This window comes from Cimex lectularius, unplaced genomic scaffold (assembly GCF_000648675.2).
Source record: "Cimex lectularius strain Harlan isolate CLEC.00 unplaced genomic scaffold, Clec_2.1 scaffold439, whole genome shotgun sequence".
In the NCBI taxonomy this organism is placed as follows: Eukaryota; Metazoa; Arthropoda; class Insecta; order Hemiptera; family Cimicidae; genus Cimex; species Cimex lectularius.
The window spans coordinates 37,554-58,735 of record NW_019393005.1 but is presented as its reverse complement, the minus strand read 5'-3'; the positions used below and the strand labels follow the sequence as shown (position 1 = coordinate 58,735).

Here is a 21,182-nt window from a genome sequence, read left to right as displayed (position 1 = left end):
CGTCGAGAGGTGCATATGCTCTATCAGCATATATAACGGGTTAAAGCCCCCTCCAACTCCCCGTGTTGCACATTTTACCCTGGGGACGGACATGATTAATTTCGTAGCTCCTATTCCCGTTGTGCCCGACTGTTAATCTTCCAATTATAACCGGTAATTCCTACAATTTACCCTTCAGACCTCACGAACAATTACTTAGTAACTTTCACGGGCCGTCATATGATTATGGATGTGCATATCATGCAACACCCATTCCAATCTTTCCCAGCTTGCACAACACAATTTAAATATTAATTTTTAAGACATGAGTAAAATAGACAATATAGATTATTATATTTGCTACATGAAAACATTTATGTCAAATAGGAAAAATTGAGATAAATGTTGTGAAATTGCGAATATATGAAGAGATGAGTTTAATCAATATTTTTCTAATCGTTTCCACTCAAAATGATTTCGCCATAACAAAGGTCACAATCTAAGGGTAATCCATCTCGATCGAACAGCTGTCAACAATATCTGTGTAGTTGTAAGAACCATCAAACCTATTTCATACATTCGAACTGACGATTCCATTATTCATGACCTACTTTAATATCCGATCAAATTCACTTACACAATTACATTTATTGTTCTGAATTACAATAGATAGATTTATTCTCTTCAAAAGAAATAATGATTCTATGTAAAAGCCGATGTTTTATCCCGATCCGATGTTTCAATTATCTGATATGAAGGTCTGTCAAGATTTACGAACCACGTGTATTGATTGGTATGAGGTCGAAGAACTGTCAAAACCCATCCCGAAGTGTAATCGGATAGGTAAACAATCGAACAGATAGTACATTCGAAACTGGTCAATCTATATGTTTACTACAAGATGGGGTCCATTACGTTGTTTAGACAACCTTAATGTGTAACCTAATATAAATTAATTAACATGCAAATATAAGATCAATTCTATACTGACTGACAAATAACCGCTTTTTTGCTGAACATCCCAGAGGTCTATATAAATAGATTAATTTTCATAACTATGTTTTATAATATAAAAGATATAGAAAAGTAATATAAGGGACAGAGAAAAATAAACGGAGCTATAGACCAACAGTTCAGTCTGACTTCTAGACGTTGCGGGCTTAGCCTATTCTAGTTTCATATTTGATTATTAACAACACAAAAATTATATGTGTTAACATGGGGGTGTCTCATGGATTTTAACGACCCTTCTTTTTGGTGTTGGGTACTACATCGAAAAATATTAGACATTGTGCGTTCGTTCGTGCCAATGATACTAGGAGCCGAGAAAAAATATTTTATTTAAGTTAAAAAGATGTATTTCTGCTTTATTGTGAATGATTATTTGGTGATCGTGAGATGAGGTCAGGTGTGACGTAGGTTTTTACAAAAGCATTTTCTTTATCGTGCCAACGTTGCGATCTGTATTGAGATAATCGTCAGGGCCTGGGATTTATAAACATTGTTTAAATTTTACAAATACAAGTAGGATGTGGAAAAAAATGAATTTATATTATATTTATAGAAATTTTAGATTCTATCAAAGTATTTGTACTCACTCAAAGTATTTGTTTTCTGATAGATGTGACATTCTTGTGTTCTCACTAAACACCACACATTTATTGTGAATGTACCTCAAGATTATTAGTATATTAGACAATTTTTTTTTACCTTAGATAAACAAAAAATATTTAGGATCGTAATAAATGATATTAAATATATAAAATGTTACAGAATTCGAGAAAAGTAGGTAAAAACATTGTTTTAGCAAAAGCAATTAACATTCTTAATAACTACCCTTAAAAATATTAAATACGAAGTTGCTTGGCAGTAAAGTGCATGGTCTGATTCCACTGGGCAAATTTTTTTTTGTAACTAATGTCGTGTGTTTCACTTAATATCGCATAACATAACTAACAAGATTTTATTTAAATTAAACGCTATTAAAATCGTTTGAAGTAGAATAATTCTACTTTCAAGCTATGCAAATAATGTTTTATATTATCTCATTAAATGTGAGAAAAATAAGAAAGATATCAACAAAAACTCCTCAAATGTTTTATTTTTTTAATCACTGGTTGTAATCCATTTCGAAAGGCGACCTTTGTGCCATAACATGTAATGTATTATGTTCAAAACTCCAGTAAGTGTCCTATAGATGGGTTGGGTTATTTCAATGTTATCACTATTTTGGTTATTTAAAAAAGTGGAAGCAAAACAGTTGAAAAATAACGATCGTTTAATCATTTTCCTAAAAGTTTGTTTTCAGGGGATACTCGTATGTCGAGATGCCAAATGCAATACAAGTAGTGACTTGGCAGAGTAGTTTCAAGAAATAATTTTGCAACAAATTCACTTAGAAAACGTTAATGATGATTTCTTTCGTTCCAACCTTAAGTTTCTCACTTATGACATAGTATGTTGCACACATAGGATGAAAAACGAACAAGCTACCCAACGGTTACACTGAAGTTGGATAAAATCCAGAAAAGTTATACATTTTTAAGTGGAACACCGGACACGGAGACAAAACAATTTTCCTTGGATAATTGGGACCAAAAATATTTATTTTTGCGATGGAAATTCGTATTTTATGGTTTTTCAGGGTAGTGAAAAAGAATACAATTTTTTAAAACCATTTTATTAAATGCTTTATTCGAAGCATCTTTTAGTTTATGAGACTTTTTGCACATTTAATCTCATTTAGTACAATTCAGCATATTATTTTGTAATCCAAGATTTAAAAATATCCACTGGTATATAATACCATGAAATACATGCGCAACTATGGCAAAAGAACATAATTTATGCAATTACTTAAATTACATAAAATAGATTTATCGGCTCCAGGACTTGGCGTTGGCGAAAACGCTTAGATACGTGTTTGAAAGAATTATTCTGCCCTGTATTTTTCGCACTAATAATTTTAACATAGATCATCCATTTGCCTTGCCATGCCATGCCAAGGCTTTGCCAACGTTTCTAAAAAATAAAAGAGTAAAAGCTCGTATTGAAAAATATAAATACATACGTAAAAACCTATTAATTTTATATTAAACGGTTCCTATGGATGTAAACCAACCTTTGCATCTTTTGTTACCAAAAAACTGCGTTATCATCCAGTTAGAATCATGTGTTTTCAAACATTTCCAAAGCCGAATTAAATGCAAGTCAGATTGGAAGGGAAGCTCCAGGACGTAGCCCCCAGCTTTAAATCTGTGTTAGAACCAGAAGCTTTTTGCATCGCAACCCCTCCATTGTTAATAATCCCGCATACCGCACCCCGCACCGAAACATTAGTCCATACTAACGCTCATAGTTATCTTAATCACCATAATCCGTGTTTGTCCCGTTCCACTCCCATTATCTTGTACACCTGAGTCACCTTGACTAAGCGCATCATTTAAACATCATTCCGTTCTGTGGGAAATTTACATTTTTAAGTCACACTCGACTATCGAATCTCATTTATATTGTAATTTTATTCTCTCGGGAAATAGATTAAAACTCTCAACTTAAATGTAAAATTGTAAGGGTAATAATGGGTGGAATGTGTATTCGAAAATAATGTTAATCTTGTTGGTCGGCCTGTGATCAATGGAACTATTATTGCACAGATTTTAAAATTAACTTGACGTAGCTTAAATAAGAATGCAACGAAGAACCAAACGAGAACAAACGGACCCAGTAACATGGTCAGAGTCAGCCAGTTCAACATGTAGGTACTCGAAGAAATTTTCAGGAAGAAAACTGGTACAAGTTAGAATCATGATTGATTCCGTTGATATACATTTATTTCATTACCTATTTTTTCTCTTAATGAGTGTGTAGAATAAAATGATTATATATTAAATTTAAAATAGATAGAATTTAAACTGAAAAAAGTGGCCAAAGAATTTTTAAAAATAATTTAATTTGATTATAATTTATTTATTAAAATGATTTAATTTTGATAGCAATTTATATATTTAAAATTTAATTTGATAATTTATTAATTAATTTTTGTATTCATTTGATCTGTTTTAGCCTTTAATGGCTTACAGAATGAGTTGAATTCTCACTTTGATATATATAATCTTAGTAATTTGCAACAATTAGTCTTATTTAATTAGAATGTACGTAAAATAGAAAATTTCTATGTTTTAAAAATAGGAGTGTTTTAATAAATTACAATATTAACATAATGGCTGTATTGATAACTATGTAACCAAAATACCAACATAGTAATCATTTTAATAACAAACTAGCGACTCAGCTACATAATGGGATGGGTGAACTCCCTTTGATAACAATAATTAATAGTAATAATACCAGCTAGGTGCTAAAGCATTCCAATAGGAAGTGAGCTGAAGTATCATATTGCAGGCCAAAACAATGCATTTTCCGTCAGGATTCAATTGATAATTTTTTCTATTAAAGTACGAAAATTGATGCTTATTACTGGCCAATGTCAATTGGCATATTAGGAGAAGTTTTTTCGTTATTTTTCATAGGGAAGTTTCCTAAACAACTTATTAATCTACATTGGTAATTATACTTTGAGTTTATTCTATTTCTTATTCATGTTTCAATGTCAGCAAGTATATACTATGGTTTTTATATCTTTCAGTAAAATTTTTATGTCTTGTTTTATATTAGGACATTGGCTATAACTCTTGTGACCCGATATAAATAAGAATTGTGTATTAACGAGTACGCCAAAGAAGAGGTATGTTCTTATTGTCTTTTATGGAATATAGCCTTAGTCACGATTTTCATAATAATTTACTTATCTTCCTATTGATGTTTTCAGCCATTTTCTAAGTCTAATTAATCCTCTCAAGCTTAATTTTGTACTATGGCCAACGAATTCGCTGTAAATTACAAAGGGTATTTACGGCGTTTTGATGGACGAATTTGCCAATGCTTTTAAGATTAATTGACGTTATTAATATAGAACTAGAGAAGGAAGACAAAGGGAACTTTACTCGATTAAACCAGCGGCTAGAAAATGGTTCCTTTGTTACGAAAGACGACCCTGCGGTGATTGTCGGATCCCTTTAATTGTTCAACAATTTTGAACGATAGAATATGCATTCGGCCTGTGCAATTATTAAATTCTTCCACAAAGGATCGTTCATATTCTTTGGTTAAACCAGTTTGGTTGAGAATGCCAGTTGGTGTTTTTGTTTTTAATGTTTTTGAGAGATAAATACCGCTTTGTATTTCTTAGAATTGCAGTACCCGCATGCTACAACGATCAATACAACTCATAATTGCTTGCATGCACGTATCGTTAATAAAATATCTCTCTCTAGAACAAAATTACAATAATAAATAAACCTTACAGTTCCAATACGACTTTGTTAGGAAGACAATATCATACAACTGTAACATGCTACATATATTATAAAATGTAATGGTACAAAAGATTTTCTGTTTTTTATTTTGAAAGGTACAAAATTTTAAGTACCAAAGATGTCCATATCTTAATCTTTAAGAATATGAATTATACTGACAGGAAAAAATCAATTATGTGGATTTTTGGGTAGGTCCACTTAATTGATTTTTTTTTCTTTTTCTTGATAAAAGAAAATTCTCCCCTTAATTTTTCTCATTGCTTTTACCAATAAATATTTGCTTATGCTATGTTTTAAATTGGGAAGATTAATTAGAGGTAAAAATTAAGTGAATCCTTAATCCAAAACACGGATAAACAACTTTTCAATGTTTACTTTTTACGGAATTTAAAATGTTTATTCAGTCCCATTTGAATACTGAAGCAATAAATTGCTTAGTTTTCATCTTTGTTGTCTAAATTACAATTTTTAAATTTAAAAATGCCACTTTGTGCTGAGAATGTAGCGCGTGGTGTAGATGGACGTTCCATCGGGTAAGCGGCTATTGCCATAGGAGTTTTGTACGAAAATCTGCGAAAATTTAGAGAAAGAAAGACTGAGAATTTTGCGAAACCGGCACCTGATTGTTGTTAAAGCGTTTCATCAGCTCCAGGAAGTTCGAGGTGTCCAAATTTCCGAATGACTGCTCGAAGATGATTCAATCTCCCCTAAGAGGACCAGAATTTACAAGAACTCACATAATTGCACGGCTCCCATTTGCTCGAGAACACAGCCATTGGTCTTTAGATGATTGGTCCGTTGTACTTTTTACAGATGAGTGCAGATTTGCTCTACGATCTCTAAAAGGGCGTGAAAGTAGGTGGAGAAGGCGAAATGAAAGGTAGGAAGTTAGTAATTTTTCCCAGAGCCGACCTTTTCAACGTAGCTCAGTGATTGTCTGGGCTGGAATTCCAATGGAGAGACGCACTGAATCGGTTGTTCGTGGAGTGTGTTTGCCGGCCACTTGCTATGTGGAGGACATTTTGGAACCTCATGCGTTCCCTGTCCCCGAAATCAGCGACAATCCTATTCTAACACACGATAAAGCCCGTCCACATGTCGCTGGCATAGTACGATCGTACCTTCAACAGCATAACATCAGGGTCTTAGCCTGGCCAGCTTATTCTTCAGACTTGAATCTCTATGCTCGAGGATCATGAAAGGATTCTTCGTGAAGAATGTGCTAACCTCCAGCACAGAGACATTTCCAGTCTGGTAGAAAGTATGTCGAGGCGTCTTCGAGAAGTAATTAAGGCAAGAGGATATTAATTAAAAATGTAAAACAAATTTTATCTGTCCGTCTTTTTTATTTATTATTTATTACTTTTCTGTAGCAATTTACATATGCCTTTAAATTTTTTAGACAAAGACTCAATTAATAAACGGTAAAAAACGTGAAACTTTGATTAATATGTAAAAATATTTACAAATCAATTTATATTGTAAGTGGGCGTAAATTTTTGGCTGTCAGTGTACTGTTTGGATTTATTAAAAAATACATCGCCACTTTGAAAGCCACGTCCTCGATCATCTTTTAATATAACCGTATATACAAGTTTTAATATATATTATATATACAAGTTTTTTCCTCATGATATATTAAGAGTGTTCACCGTGGATGAAAACCCCTGATAAAAATTAAATCGTTTAAATCCTTTTTCAATTTATAGAAACATAAAAATAAACTAGGCCCTCGCGCCCCGGTAATTTGTCTTTGTGAAGAGGGTGGACCCCAATCGTCCTAAGTAAGATATGTAGTGGTTGTAGAGAGTGGCACGGAGTAAATACATCATTAGGTCCCTGTTTACTACATGGACTATAAAAGGGGCGGCTTACTCAGCCAGTGTCCCCGGCTCCATTACACATATTGCTGCCTCAGGGCACTCACCGAGTGACTCCGCGGGATACCGAACGGCCGTTTTATTTATGTCGCCGCTATCCTCTAGGCCCTAAGGATACGTTGCAATTTGGAAAATTTAAAAAATAATGAAAACCGAAGTATGCCGATATATGTTTTCGTTTTTATCATGATTTTCCGTGTAATTATAGTTTTTTAAATTAATTTTTTGATCAAATTAATTTCTCAGCACTTCCGGTGTTTCTACTAACTCTGGTCTTCCCATCTACGCTGGTTTGGTTTGTCAGACGCTATTTGGCCATGCGCCATCTTCAGTGGTAAAACATCAATCAGACCAGTTTTCAAACATGCAAAACACGGCACTATGCTACAAAAAAAAAACACTCCAAACTAAATAATTTATACAGTATAAACAATTCAACGAATCTAAAAAAAAAAATCCATAAAAAAACCGAGTCAAAAATGTGTGGTGATTAGTGACCGTTAATCGATAATTATTCAGAAATCGTGAGATGCGGTCTGGTGTGATGTAGGTTTCAAGAAAACATTTTCTTTATCGTGCCAACTTTTCGATCTTTGGAAAAATGGCAAAAAGTAGGGAAAATACAAAAAGGTGCGGTCGATATGGGAAGTTGATGTCCGAGTGGATCAAGGTCACGATAGCTCAAGCGGTAGACCAGCGGCGTATCAAGCCGAAGATCGTGGGTTCGAATCCCGCTTGTGCCATTGACTTTTTTATCTCAACTAAAAACCGTAATTAATTGTTTCGATCTTTATTGAGATCATCTTCAGGGCCTGGGATTTACAAACATTGTTTACATTTAACAAATACATTTAGGATGTGGAAAAGTGAATTTATACAATGCAAAATATATTTTTTTATATTCTATCAAAATATTTCTACTCACTCAAAGTGTTTGTCTTCTGTGTAATTGTGCCATTCTTGCGTGTCGTGTTGAGAGTGCCAGTGAGATTTTACTGTTTTATGTAAACAATGTTTGTAAATCCCAGGCCCTGAAGATGATCTCAATAATGATCGAAACGTTGGCACGATAAAGAAAATGTTTTTCTGAAACCTACCTAAATGTTTTTCACATCAGACCGCATCTCACGATTTCTGAATAATTATCCCAGTCAAAACTTGAGTATTAAAAATCCATGAATTCCCGTATATTAATGAAGATAACAAAATTACTTCACCTTTATGCAGTAATATACTAACTGTAGGGATGAGCAACTAAGATTATACACTCCCCTAAGGGTTAACGCACTCTATCTCTCTTCAGGCCTTTTATTAGCCTCCGTAGCCTTGATAGTAGTGGGTTATCAATTATGAGACTTTGAGGTATTTATCACCAACGACTATACCTTTTTATAGGCCCTTTAGAGTGACATGTCAACTTGTAAGCCGTTTTCTATCCCTTCTTTGAAAAACCTACTTGGAGAATCTTTAGCCACTGATACATATGTATGCCTATTGAGTTCTAGTGTCCTGTTGTGCCAGAACTACAATAATGTTAATTTTTCTAAAGGTATGTGCCATTAATTCCGTAAACTCTCCTCTTTTGTGTCTTTTGTGGAATATTGAAAGTCGATAGCTTCTATGAGCGTGTTTACGACTGATCCTGTTTCTCCCTGGATGTAAATATTCTGAGGTTGGAGTTTTCATCAATTGGCAGTGTGGTTCTCAATGATATTTAAGACTCGACATTCTTTTGGAATCACTCAAAGGTTCTCTGGGAGCTTCAGAGCTTTTTGTAACACTAAATCTCTCTGCCAGACTTGGGTCAAATATTGAAGAAAAATGTTACTAAAAATACGTTCAACACTCCACCCAGCAATAAATTTTGATATTGCAGATATTAGGAACAAATACATTTGATTATTCATACATCGAAACTTTGATTTGCAGTGAGTGTAATGATTCTATTCAAAATAATGGTGTATCAGGTAGTTATAAGGTTAGTAAGTTTATACGTTCATATTAGATGTTCGATGAGGACCAATCTAACTAACAACAAACTATCAAACTGCCAATGGAAAGTTATGGCTGGAACGCAGTTCGTAGTCCTAAGCACATCTCATTACGGTTAATTGTCCTAGAGCGAGCAATTCAAAGCAAGACATTTTCTGAATGACACAATCACAATCGGCACTGGAAATAAAACGGAACCCCGGCAATTAATTCCACGGCGTTAGGTCCGCAGGGTAAATCTGATTATTAATAGAAAGAAGGATAAAATAGGATTAGGAAGCAAATGGATCAGCCTGCCAGCCAGACGTTTCCCTCAGTGCCGTAATTATACTAAAGGGGAGAATTCATTGCATATTATTGTTAACAAAAAAGACCTGGAAATGATGGTATATCCATTTCAAGCTAATTTAATATTAGAATAATTTTAGTTATAACAAGCCTCTGTAATATTTTTGATTTACACAAACAAATTTTAGCATTATATATTGTAATTAGTGTGCTAAAGAATCGGAATATTCTGACGATGATGGAGGGATAAAATCAGCAACATGGAAAATGAACAAGAATTATCATAATAAACTGACAAAATTAAATATCTTTCTTACTTTGAATGTGCTTTCCCTTGTAATTTTGGTGCAAAGGGTATCAAGCAGAATGAATGAGCGGTTTAAATTTAAATTGCTTTGTCGCTGTCAAAGATTTAAATTTAAATTTGATACGGTTGTTTCTTCAAAGCAGGAAGACATTTAATTATTTTACAGCTTAAAGGGGGTAGTAATTTTCCAAGCCAGTCGGTAATAATCCTTAAGCTATTAATTGAAAACTTTTAATACAAAATTAAAGTTTCGCTCCGGAGTGAAACTTGGTACAAGTTCAACCCAGCCGTCCGTACGACAGGCAGCACTTTTTCCGGCTGGTGTTGGAAGTTGATAAATTAACGTTAGATAATGGAAAGGGTCGAGAAACAAAGGGGGTGGTGAGCAATTAATCAAAAGAGAAACACCTCTCTTTTGAAAAGTCCAAGAAATATGAGTCGGGTACTCATGGGCCCTTCTGTTTAGGCACACATTAGAGTCCAGGCCTACACCGTAACCCCATTACCCCCGGCACCATTCCCACCATCTTCATTAAGATAAATCGCTGCAAATAAAATTAAACCTTTTGAATTCCACTTTTACACGAGAAGGGGAGAAGAGTATCTCTTAATTCTAAACCGAAGACTATTTATTTTACTTTTCAGGTTTTGTATATGTCACGGGCATAGTGAATAACTGGTCATTATGTACAATGACCGGGCAATATGAATAATGAGCAAAACTACTAGACAAAGTGACAAATAAACTTAATTTTATGATACTGACTGGTCATTACGCATAATGTCCAAACCTATTTGGACGGTATGAATAAAGAATAAGTCAGATGTTGAGTTTATCATACTGACCAGTCATTGTACGAAATGTTCAAAAACTATAAGTATTCCAAATATTCCAATACTGTTATTTACCAAATCCCATTTCAGCAATATAATCAGTGTATAAATTGAATAACAAATTATCATCATAAAATGTTGTTCACTTTGCCCGTAACATACGTCCATATACATTATGCCAAAGCTTAAAAAAAGACTTCTGGTTGTAATTGTATATTTTTTAGTTTTCATATAAAAATACCAAATATTTCTTAGATATGTGAATATTGAACTTAGTTTCATGGCTCAATTTTTACCCCAAATACGGATAAAACATAAAAGAGGAACCTCATCAAATGAACCTAAAGAAAATAATTATATATAAAAATTTGATTTACACACATTTAGTATCCTCGTAATTCGAATTGTACTGGAGAAATAACCCAGGTAAGGCATTTTAAAAACTTCAATTTATCGATGCTAAACTAACAAAGCTTTCGAGCTGAAAAGTTAATGATCCCCGATATAGAAAAGTTTGTTTTATATAGATATTGCCACACAATATTTATACTTAATTAAGGAGTGGATTAAATAATCGGCAGCTTACCTATGATTTCGAAAATTTCGTCCGAACAAATAAATGATCCAGAAAAATTCGTAAACAACCCAGAAAAAATTGTGCTCTAAATTTGACAATATTTAAATTATATTAATCCATATATGTATAGTCATAACTGATTGGATGAATTATTTTAATTAATTATTCTTTTAATTTAAGGTCATGGTTGAGATGAAAAAGCAAGAGTCACGAGCGAAATTCGAACCCAAGACCTTCGGCTAAATACGCCGCTGCTCTAACTATTTATAAAGGGGGAGCTTTTTTTTGCTAAGTAAGCACTTCTGTGATTATTATATTACTCCATATATGTATTTAGTACACATACTCGGCCGTATTAATTACGTGGTCAGTGAAGCCCTTACATTAAAGAATAATTTACTAAAATACTTAAAAATGTGTGGTGATTAGACACCAGACCGCATCTCACGATTTCTAAATAAATACTTAAAAATATTGTAATTTTTTTCACAATTGAGAACAAAATGAAAATTCTGGATACTACAAAGATCCAAAGGAAAAGAGAAAAGTCAATGTTTCTTTTCAGACTGCCAAACCACGAGAAATCACTTGAAATAGCGCAAAGGTTCCCTACCTGTGAAAAGGTGGAACCGTCGACAACATGAGACTCATTATATTTGGCAACTGTTTCAGGAAAAAGAAAATCCTTGCCCTAATTGCCAGGAAAGGATTATTCTTTGTTTTCACGAATTCACTCTCTGTAGACACTTGACAAAGGCGTTGTTATAAATCCAACTTTATTTCCTTTCAACAATGGCAATTTATTTGGCGAACAGGTCGAGGAAGAAGGTGTGAAATGGGAAAAGGGAAAGGAGGAAGGGTTGCGTTCGAAACCGGGCAGGTGTTCACAGAGAAACAGGCTACCCTCAGGATTTAAATTTATTTCTGTACAGCGAATGAAAAAAAACAACATATTTTTAACATCCAGAATATGCATTCATTCAAATCTTTGCCCAATCTGCCCAAGAAAAAATCCGAGGGAATTATTATTGAGGGAAAATAATTTCAATATTTCAAGAGTCAATGCCAAAGTTTAGAGGTTTGATCAGAATAATTGTTTTGTAGTTATTAAACAGCATGTATCAAAGTAAACTACTTACAATACAAATGCGAATTTTTATTAGCTACCAGGTAATTCTATTACTTTTAACATATTAAATAAAATCAATATACATTTGCATGTAATAATATTATATATAATTTATTTGTATCCTTAAATGAATTAAACTCATTACAAATTGTTCTTAAAGGTACAAAATCCTAAATACAATAATACTACGATTAGTACTGCACTCGGAGTACACGTGTTATTAGAAGCCAACCAAAGCTGGCACTCAGTTTGTTATCGCGTTAAAACTATGAGGTCTTGGGGCGATCGTCGTTTGAGGCGCCTTGGAGGGTTCTTGAGATGGGAAGTAGTGAAGAGTGCTTGAGCAGTGGGGTTGGGATGAGTTGAAAGATTGGAGTGAAATTTGAGCAAGTGAGAACGGATCAATTCTATGACAAAGGGAATGTTATATAATGGATAATAACAATACAATAACAAGTCTTTAACCTTCCGTGGATTTGGAATCAATGGAAAAGAAAACCGGACAAGTTGTCAATGAGCAAAAATATTCAAGAAAGACCTTGAGGAAAATATTATTGAAGGACGTATCACATACAATATTTCCAGACAAAGCAGCCAAAAAATTTAATTTTTAAAATTAATATCCTTCCACAGCATTGTTTTAAACATGAAAACGAGAAAAGATTAAGTAAAACCAGAGTAGTATAAACTAAATACTAGAAGTGTTTTTGTAACAGGAAAATAGAAAGGAATGTAACAGTGACGTACTATCAAAACCCCTGTGCCTACCTTGTGTATTATGTGTGAATGTATTTATAAGCATGAATGTTTAAGTGTGTGGGTCGCGACTATGGCGGAAGGATTTACCATAGAACCTTCCATTCACATAGGCTAATTAATATTGCGTATGCGTGTAGTAAGGCATCGAGTTAAAAACCCAATGTCTCCCTAACATGTAACTGTAGATAATATTCATCTCTGCACGAGTGTATTCATCAATGTTAATGTTGGGAGGACGCTGGTTTAGGAGTGAGTCATCAGTGTTACTTCAGATACTCTGAGTCCCACCAAACTTATATCAGGTTACGTTTTGTAATGAGATGTGTAATTTATCAAATCATACGTGAAAATATTAAAGACAGCAAAGAAAGAAGTGTCCTGAATGGATGGATTGCCCGGCCGCTTTTCGTAAGAACTGTTCTGAAGACCCTGGTAAGAAGGAAAAACCTCGAGATGGGAGGAAAAATTATGAAGGGTCGGTAATGGCCACAGCGACCAGACCATAGCAACATTAAACTGGCCAGTATTTGAGTCTTATGCAGGAATCAATCAAAGTAAGAAATTGGTATTGAAATCAATAATTCATTTATAATGATCCAACAGACCTAGATAAGTAACGTTGTTACTCTTGTTGGGCGTAGCGGACGATACAGATAAATCAATTTTCTAAAAATTTTAGTTAGCTTGTAGTTAAATTTTATAACCAATAATTATTCTTTTTGTCTAAGGTCTAGTGCCACGAGCGGGATTTGAACCACGACCCCATTCTGTGTTCGACTCGTGACACTAGCTTTTTCAAACTTAGATAAAAAGAATATTTAATTGAAATAATTAATATGGTCAATTATGAACGTTAAACATGTATGAGTTAATTTTATGATTTCCGGTAGCAAGTTATGTGTGACTTTTTGCAGGCAGCGATACAACCATGGCTTATCAATAATCTGCATAAGTCATATATGTATATGCAAAATACAAAGACAATAGTGCAAATACAAATGCAGTCTGTTCTAATTTAGAAGTGGAAAATCGTACTTTTTTTCTTTAATTTACACGATATTTGATTCTACCCCTTAATTCAGATATTATGTCCATTTGAAATGCCAGAAGTGTAACGACTCCGTCAATGCGGAATTTCCTTTAGTATATAATTAACTGATAACAGTTTATTCTTTCTCCGCCACCGGACGTTGCAAAACTGGCACGACCCGGTATGTAAAAATTCTAATTTAAATTTTAAATCCGTTGAAGGAATGGGGTGTAAATAATTTCACTTAAGCCAGGACAAAAATTTCAACGTGTCACCGGCAACAACGAGGCTGATGTATGTATGTTTTACAAACGGTTGTGGAAACAGGCGGACCCAGTTTAAATTATGAAGGCTTTATGGAAATCGGAAGCCGGGTCCGCAAGCCTTTACAACAAATGCCTAAACGATGGAATTTCCTGACGGGCCGGCCAGCGGTTTCCAAGAGGGAAGAAATTTAATTTTGTAAACGACCAGAATATGGTATTTATACAAATAAAACAATAAACACTTCTTACTAACCACCCATAATAGCTTCAGTAATAATAATAATAAGAAGAAGAAGCATAATGAGGAACGACATGATTGAAATAATATTTACATGACAGTTATTCATACATTTGTATATGTCAACTAAGTAATAAAGTTTTCTAACCAATCTAAGGGAATTTTTATTGACAATAAATTGACGAAAACATCTTAATTAGTAATCATTTCTAATCAAAAATCTATGTCGTTATATATATCGTACGTAACGTGGATAAGTTGAGGGCCCCAGCAGAATCCCTGGCCCTCTTCTACTTTGCAGTTCTATTCCTTTCCTTATCATATTTGATTCTTACTATTTCATTTTCTGTCGCTACAACCAAGTTTTATTCAATTAGGCTTTGGGTACTAAAGTAACGAGTCTCTCTTTAATCCACCATATTGCCAGCCTCTCTACCTCATGGCCACATCACTCATGGTTACAAATATACATAAAATAAGTAACAAAATTAAAAAAAACAGAAAAAAATATACACAGGGTGGTCAGCTCGTCGTGTTAAAAAATTTCCGATGCAGTACATCTACAGTAGAATGTCTTAAACCTCATGGTTTTATCTCAATCCATTCTAAACTACGATTTTTTAGTGTGTATTTACACGTATTACACAGGAAACAGTTTCTATACATAAAACCTGAGTTTTCATCACTCTAACATAACTTTTCCCAACTTTTGACCCCTTTTTTATATTTAGCACCGAATTTCCTTTTAGATTAGTCCAATTTTGTTCTGACAATTGCCGGTTTAATTATAAAATAACTGCATTGACGTAAGCAAATTTGCGCAATAGTAATTTTGGATCTTGGAACTTCTTTAAACCGTAGCCCCCTTACATTACATTTTTAAAATGTCAAACAAGCTAAAATTTCAACATTTTATGAGTTTTCCAACAGTCTATTCGAAACCTCGATTATTTAGATTTTTTCATTGGCAATTTCAGTTGAAAGTTAATAAAACATGTTCCGGGGTAAAATTGTAGGTTAACATTCTTTTTAATAATTATTCAGAAATCGTGAGATGCGGTGTGGACCGGGTTTTGGGTACTAAAATAACGTGTCTCTCTTTTCTCCATTATATTGCCAGCCTCTCTCTACCTCATGGCCACATCACTCATGGTTAAAAATATACATAAAATAAGTAACAAATTTAAAACAAACAGAAAAAAATATATACAAGGTGGTCAGCTCGTCGTGTTAAAAAATTTCCAGTTTTCCAGAGTTTTCCAAAGGTTATTCGAAACCTCGATTATTTAGATTTTTTGATTGGCAATTTCAGTAGAAAGGTAATAAAACATGTTCCGGGGTAAAATAGCAGGTTAACATTCTGAATAATTACCGAATAACGGTCACTAATCACCACACATTTTTTTTAATGTTCGTCTCACATTCATTTTTGCCAAAGTAAGAAGTTTGTGCTTTTAAAAAGAGTTAATTTTTATTCGGAAGAACAGTTTGTTTCTTTACTAATAGATTATATCAAATGTATTTACTAATTATTAATTTACTATATTATTAACTATTCCTTTATTTTAATTAGATATTGACGATAAAGATACTAATAATGATCCGTTTAATTTATATGTTAGCGTTCAGACAACCTGAAAGTCAAGTCCTGATTTTATTGGCCTAACGGACTTGAAATAGCGAAATGTCAAATTTGTTATCCATGTCAACATCCAGGGAGAGTTGGCGTACCAAGGGTTATTTCCAGCCAAACCAATCCGTTAACCATTCTATATCTAATACTAGTCATGCTGGTCTCCAGGTTTGACCTTAACAAATCTGTGTTCAATTACAGTAAGTTAACAATTCTTCACCTTTCTGGTTAAAACTGATATAAAATTACTGAGGAAGGAAATAATTAAGTTCATTATCAACGCTTCATGTTTACATTATTGATTATGTTTACGCGCATATAATTAACTGTTAATTAATCTTCCTGATGTTATACAATATTATTTGTAAATTCTTATTGTAAGAATAAGGTTGTGAAAGGTCCTACAGTACTTATATTTACTTACTTACTTTACTACTTAGTTATTAGTTACTTTATTTTATATTTATAGTTATTTATAGAGTTACTTTATATTTCTAATATCTGGAAATTAGTGTATCGTGTCTAATCGTAGAATTTGAAATGTTTTATTCTGGAAAACCGCACGCATACCCAATATGATAAAGTTTTCATCCGCATGCCAAATGTTTATTTGTATTATTCGATAGTTTACATTACGCAACTGGTTAACGTTTTGTTTGAAGTGTAATTTAAAAACATTTAATTTGTAGTGAACAGCATTTAATTGGACAATTCACTTTAAAAAAAAAAAATAATAATAGAGTAACCGAATCAATTATTCTCAGGTTTTTAAATGACTTCGAAACAGAATGAAACGAAAATTTTAACAGCTACCAAATAACTGATAATACCGTCACCAAGAGCCCCCCCCCCCCTGTAGTTTTTACCACGGTGATTCTTAGAAGATAAACAGTAACAACTGGAGGAAGCAAGTGCCAGAAATTCAAAAACTCTTGAACAAACAAAATAATAATCTAAATGATCCATGAATTTCATGAGTTTTATGCTAGGAGGTTTTTTGAAAAAATTAATTAACTATAATAAACTATAAAATAATGGAAAGTAATTTTGTCTACTAGAATAAAAAGAATTGATCAGTTTAAACATCTGCCTTCTCGAAAAGCTCCAAGATATGATTTAATTACAACACAACTATTACAAAATTTGCCCCGCGAAGGCTTACTTTAATTAACATACCTATCCAACGCTATTCTCAGGGAATATGTCCTATTGCAATGGAAGTTCTCAATAATTAAAAATATTCATAAGCCAAATAAATTTTCTGATATTCCTAGTTCTAACTATACAAGTCAAAATTCTAGACAAACTACTACGAAGATTATTGCCCATAACAGCAAATTCTAATATTGTTCCCGATCAACAGTTTGGATTCCGGTCAATTTACTCTACAGCTGCATCATGTTAGTGACAATATCGCCTTTACCCTTCAACAAAACCAGCATTGCTTGGGTGCCTTTCTTGATTTAGAACAGGCTTTCAACTGACTGGCACTCGGGTTTCCTTTGAAAACATAAAAACTTTCTCCCTCAAACGTACTATCTCATATTGAAATCACATCTGACTGACTGATTTTGTCGAGACCATCACGGTACTTAATACTCACCTTACGCATTAGAGCAAGTGTTCCTCGGGAAAACAAGCCTGGCCCATTTCTATTTTCTTTATACACTGCAGATATTCTTACACAATGTAGCCCATACATTCGTAGATGATGTAGCGATTCTTACACTAATTCGGAGTATGTTTCACAAAGTCGAGAATGAAAATAAACCTAAAGAAACGAGTACAGATAAATCTTCCATGGAAAATTGGAACCCCACTGACTACGACTGACGTGTTATCTTGGACTTTTCATGGATAAAAGACTGACTTGGATTCCCCACACAAAATTGAAAAGACAAGAAACAAACCGACATTATAAATTATTAAAAAGTCTAGTTAACTCACGATACAAATTATACATTGAAAACAAACTTTTAATTTACAAGACAATGATGAGACCTCTGTGGGGGTTGTGAGGTGTGGGGCTCAACGAAGGATTTATGTTTCAAATGTTCCTCTATAAAACAAAAATTCATCAATCACTGAACATCTGAACAAGTACAACAGTTATCACTTCCGACCCTACCCGAAAATCCTTCAAGACGATTGAGGCAAAAGTGGCAATGAGACTTCATTAAGTGAAGATAGACGAGGTTTCAAAGTGAAGGAGTGTATTCGCCGGGGGACTTCTACAAGTGACTCAGATGAGAAATTCAGCATACATGAAAATCATGTTGATCCGGCACAGTGTATTATTAAAACTTATAATTATAATATGAAAATATTTTAAATTCAGTAATTAAAGTTGTAAATGTGAAAAAAATGTAATATTAATAAAGATCAGGGAATTGTAACTTGAAAGGCTTGAAATACGTCCCGGAATTTTTCAAAGATTATTTTGTAAAAAACAAAATTCATTTTTTATACAAGTATCTAATTATAATTTGATGATGCAAATATTATTTCGGGTTATCCTTTAATCTACTGACAGAATTGGAAAAACTCAGTGGACAGTTTCAGTAAAATTGTTCACGAGTTCACTCCCAGTTAATTAAGTTGATTAATTAAAGCGTTGCCCTAGAGCCCCAGTACAATCATCACATCTGACTGTTCGTTCGCTTTGAACTAAATAATTTGATTCTGCAGAATAACCAGTTTTAAAGACATGCCCCAGCCTTCAAGCTTGCTACAAATTAAACGGAAAAAGGAAGAAAAGGCGTGGCGAAATTACATTACGATCGAATGGCAAAAGGAAGAATCAGCCACATAGCTCGTATCGTTCCATTGTTTCATATTCCTGGGCCCTTCGTCACATCTTAAATACGAGATTGTACTCTCGCAATACACAACATGAAAACTCCTAAAATGAGTTCCACAAAAAATTAGAAAAGTAATGAAAGCCACAAATATTTGTAGCAATAAAATAAATCGAAACTAAAAATATAATGTTATTTTTAGGTTTAAAAAGAATCAAGTAAATTGGTGTATTATTTTTTTTTCTCGTAGGAAGCAGCCAATTTTCTTTTAAATTTCAGTCAAAGCATTTTAAACAAGCACATTATTAGAATATTGTTGGTACTTTGTAAAAATAAATTTGCTGGGAATTTCATTTGAACATTAAACTTTTCTTTTTGTACGTGTCTCCTGACGTTCTTCCTGAAGGGCTTTGTTGGTATTTGTTAAATTTGTTAAACTCACAAATATAATCGACCGATATGTTAAACCGTTTGAATGATCTGGTGTCTAAATAATTTGTTCTCTACCTCATCACCATCATTGTTATATATCGAAATTAAGGCGATTCGGTTGTTCAAATACGTCTTAATACTTTAATAATTACAACCCAATTTTAGCGTAAATTTTTTTCCCGAAAAAATATACATTTATGAGTATCTTGAAATTCGAAATAGTCAAGCCCCATTCCCATCCCGATCTCCTGGAAAGTGAGATCCAAACATTTTGGCTCTTGAGAAACCCGACAAAAATCAAAGTTTACGTGTCTAGTAGTTTTTCTCAAAAACGCTCCAATAAAAAACAGTATAGGGTGTATAGTAGAAGTTAAACTCTCCCAGTATATTCATAAATATATTATCCCAGTATTTACATTCTGTATCCTTGCACTAAATTCTTTAGAATTTTTTTATATGTAGTATGGCTTATGTTAACTTATTGTTTACAGATAAAGTTTTTTCTTCTACCTTTCTTTTATAATACTCTTCTTAAGCTCTTTAATGCGAAACCTGTAAATTTTGTTTAGCATGTCCTCCTTCAAAATGAACAAATATCCCAATTTTACCGTTTGCATTTTTGACATTTGTACTCCGAAGTTTTAAAATATGACATCATTAGATTTCCTGGTTGTTATTCATATGTTCATATTATATTAATTTTTTTCGTAGCTATAGAAATGTTACATCTTCCAAAGTACTGACCAACTGATTGACTCAGATGTACTGAGAATGAAAGTGTGAAACTTAGGCTGCGGATAAAGTGTTTTCACGCAAATAATATTAACAGGACGTTGTTATACCAGTTTCTACTTTCTGTTGATTATTTTCATTACAAAAAGGAGTTTTATGTAAACGTAAACTAATAGATATTGTACTGCAATGAATTATTTTTATAAAACCTAATCGTCGTTTCTATACCGAATACGAAGATGTATAGAAGATATTGAATACAAGGAGAGAAGAATGCTGTTGTGAGTCGTAAATATGACAGGACCGGGGAAAACTGTTATGGAAAGAGCGCTTAAAATAATAACGGAGGACCCATCTGGGTCTAATGTGTTGGTTTAGTGGAACAACAACATATCTTCTGATTTACTAGTCATCCCACGACAATGTGATTCTGTAATAGGGTTCCGTCTTATCTACATCCTGACATGCCACGTATCCCCTTTACTGAGTCTATAATTTTTCATGGGAGGGAGAAAATAGCCTTCCGAATAAACGGTGAGATCAGCGTAAAAAAGACCGCGTGGTTATTTTCTTGGGGGTTAATTGCGTGGTTAAGTGCGAAATTGCTTCAGTCACAAACGTGGTGAAAGTACAATAATGAAACAATATTATTTCCAAAAATTTGTGAACTAGTTTGAAAGACATGACTTTAAGTAACAAAATTAAAATAAGTTCATTCATAGACACTTAGAATTGGCCAAAGGACACATATGTATCTGGAATATAGAGAAAGATGGCTCGATGTGCCCCACAAATTGAAAGATGTCGTTCTTCGGCTTCATCCACATGGAAAGCAAGAAGAAATGCCACCCGATATTAGAACTTTGAGCACAGGAGCGCGTATTTTCGCCACCCGTATTTAGATTTTCGAGTTTTATCTTATGTATATTT

At 33.4% G+C, this 21,182-nt stretch overlaps 1 protein-coding gene across 1 annotated transcript in view; it reads right to left on the bottom strand.

The window, feature by feature from the left end:
- Positions 1 to 2,835: 2,835 nt before the first annotated feature.
- The window catches only part of LOC112126129, a 54,624-nt gene continuing 36,277 nt past the window's right edge, over positions 2,836 to 21,182 (bottom strand). The window contains exon 3 of the mRNA XM_024229745.1: positions 2,836 to 3,000. Coding sequence (XP_024085513.1) covers positions 2,836 to 3,000 — 165 coding nt within the window. The remainder of the gene's footprint in view (positions 3,001 to 21,182) is intronic.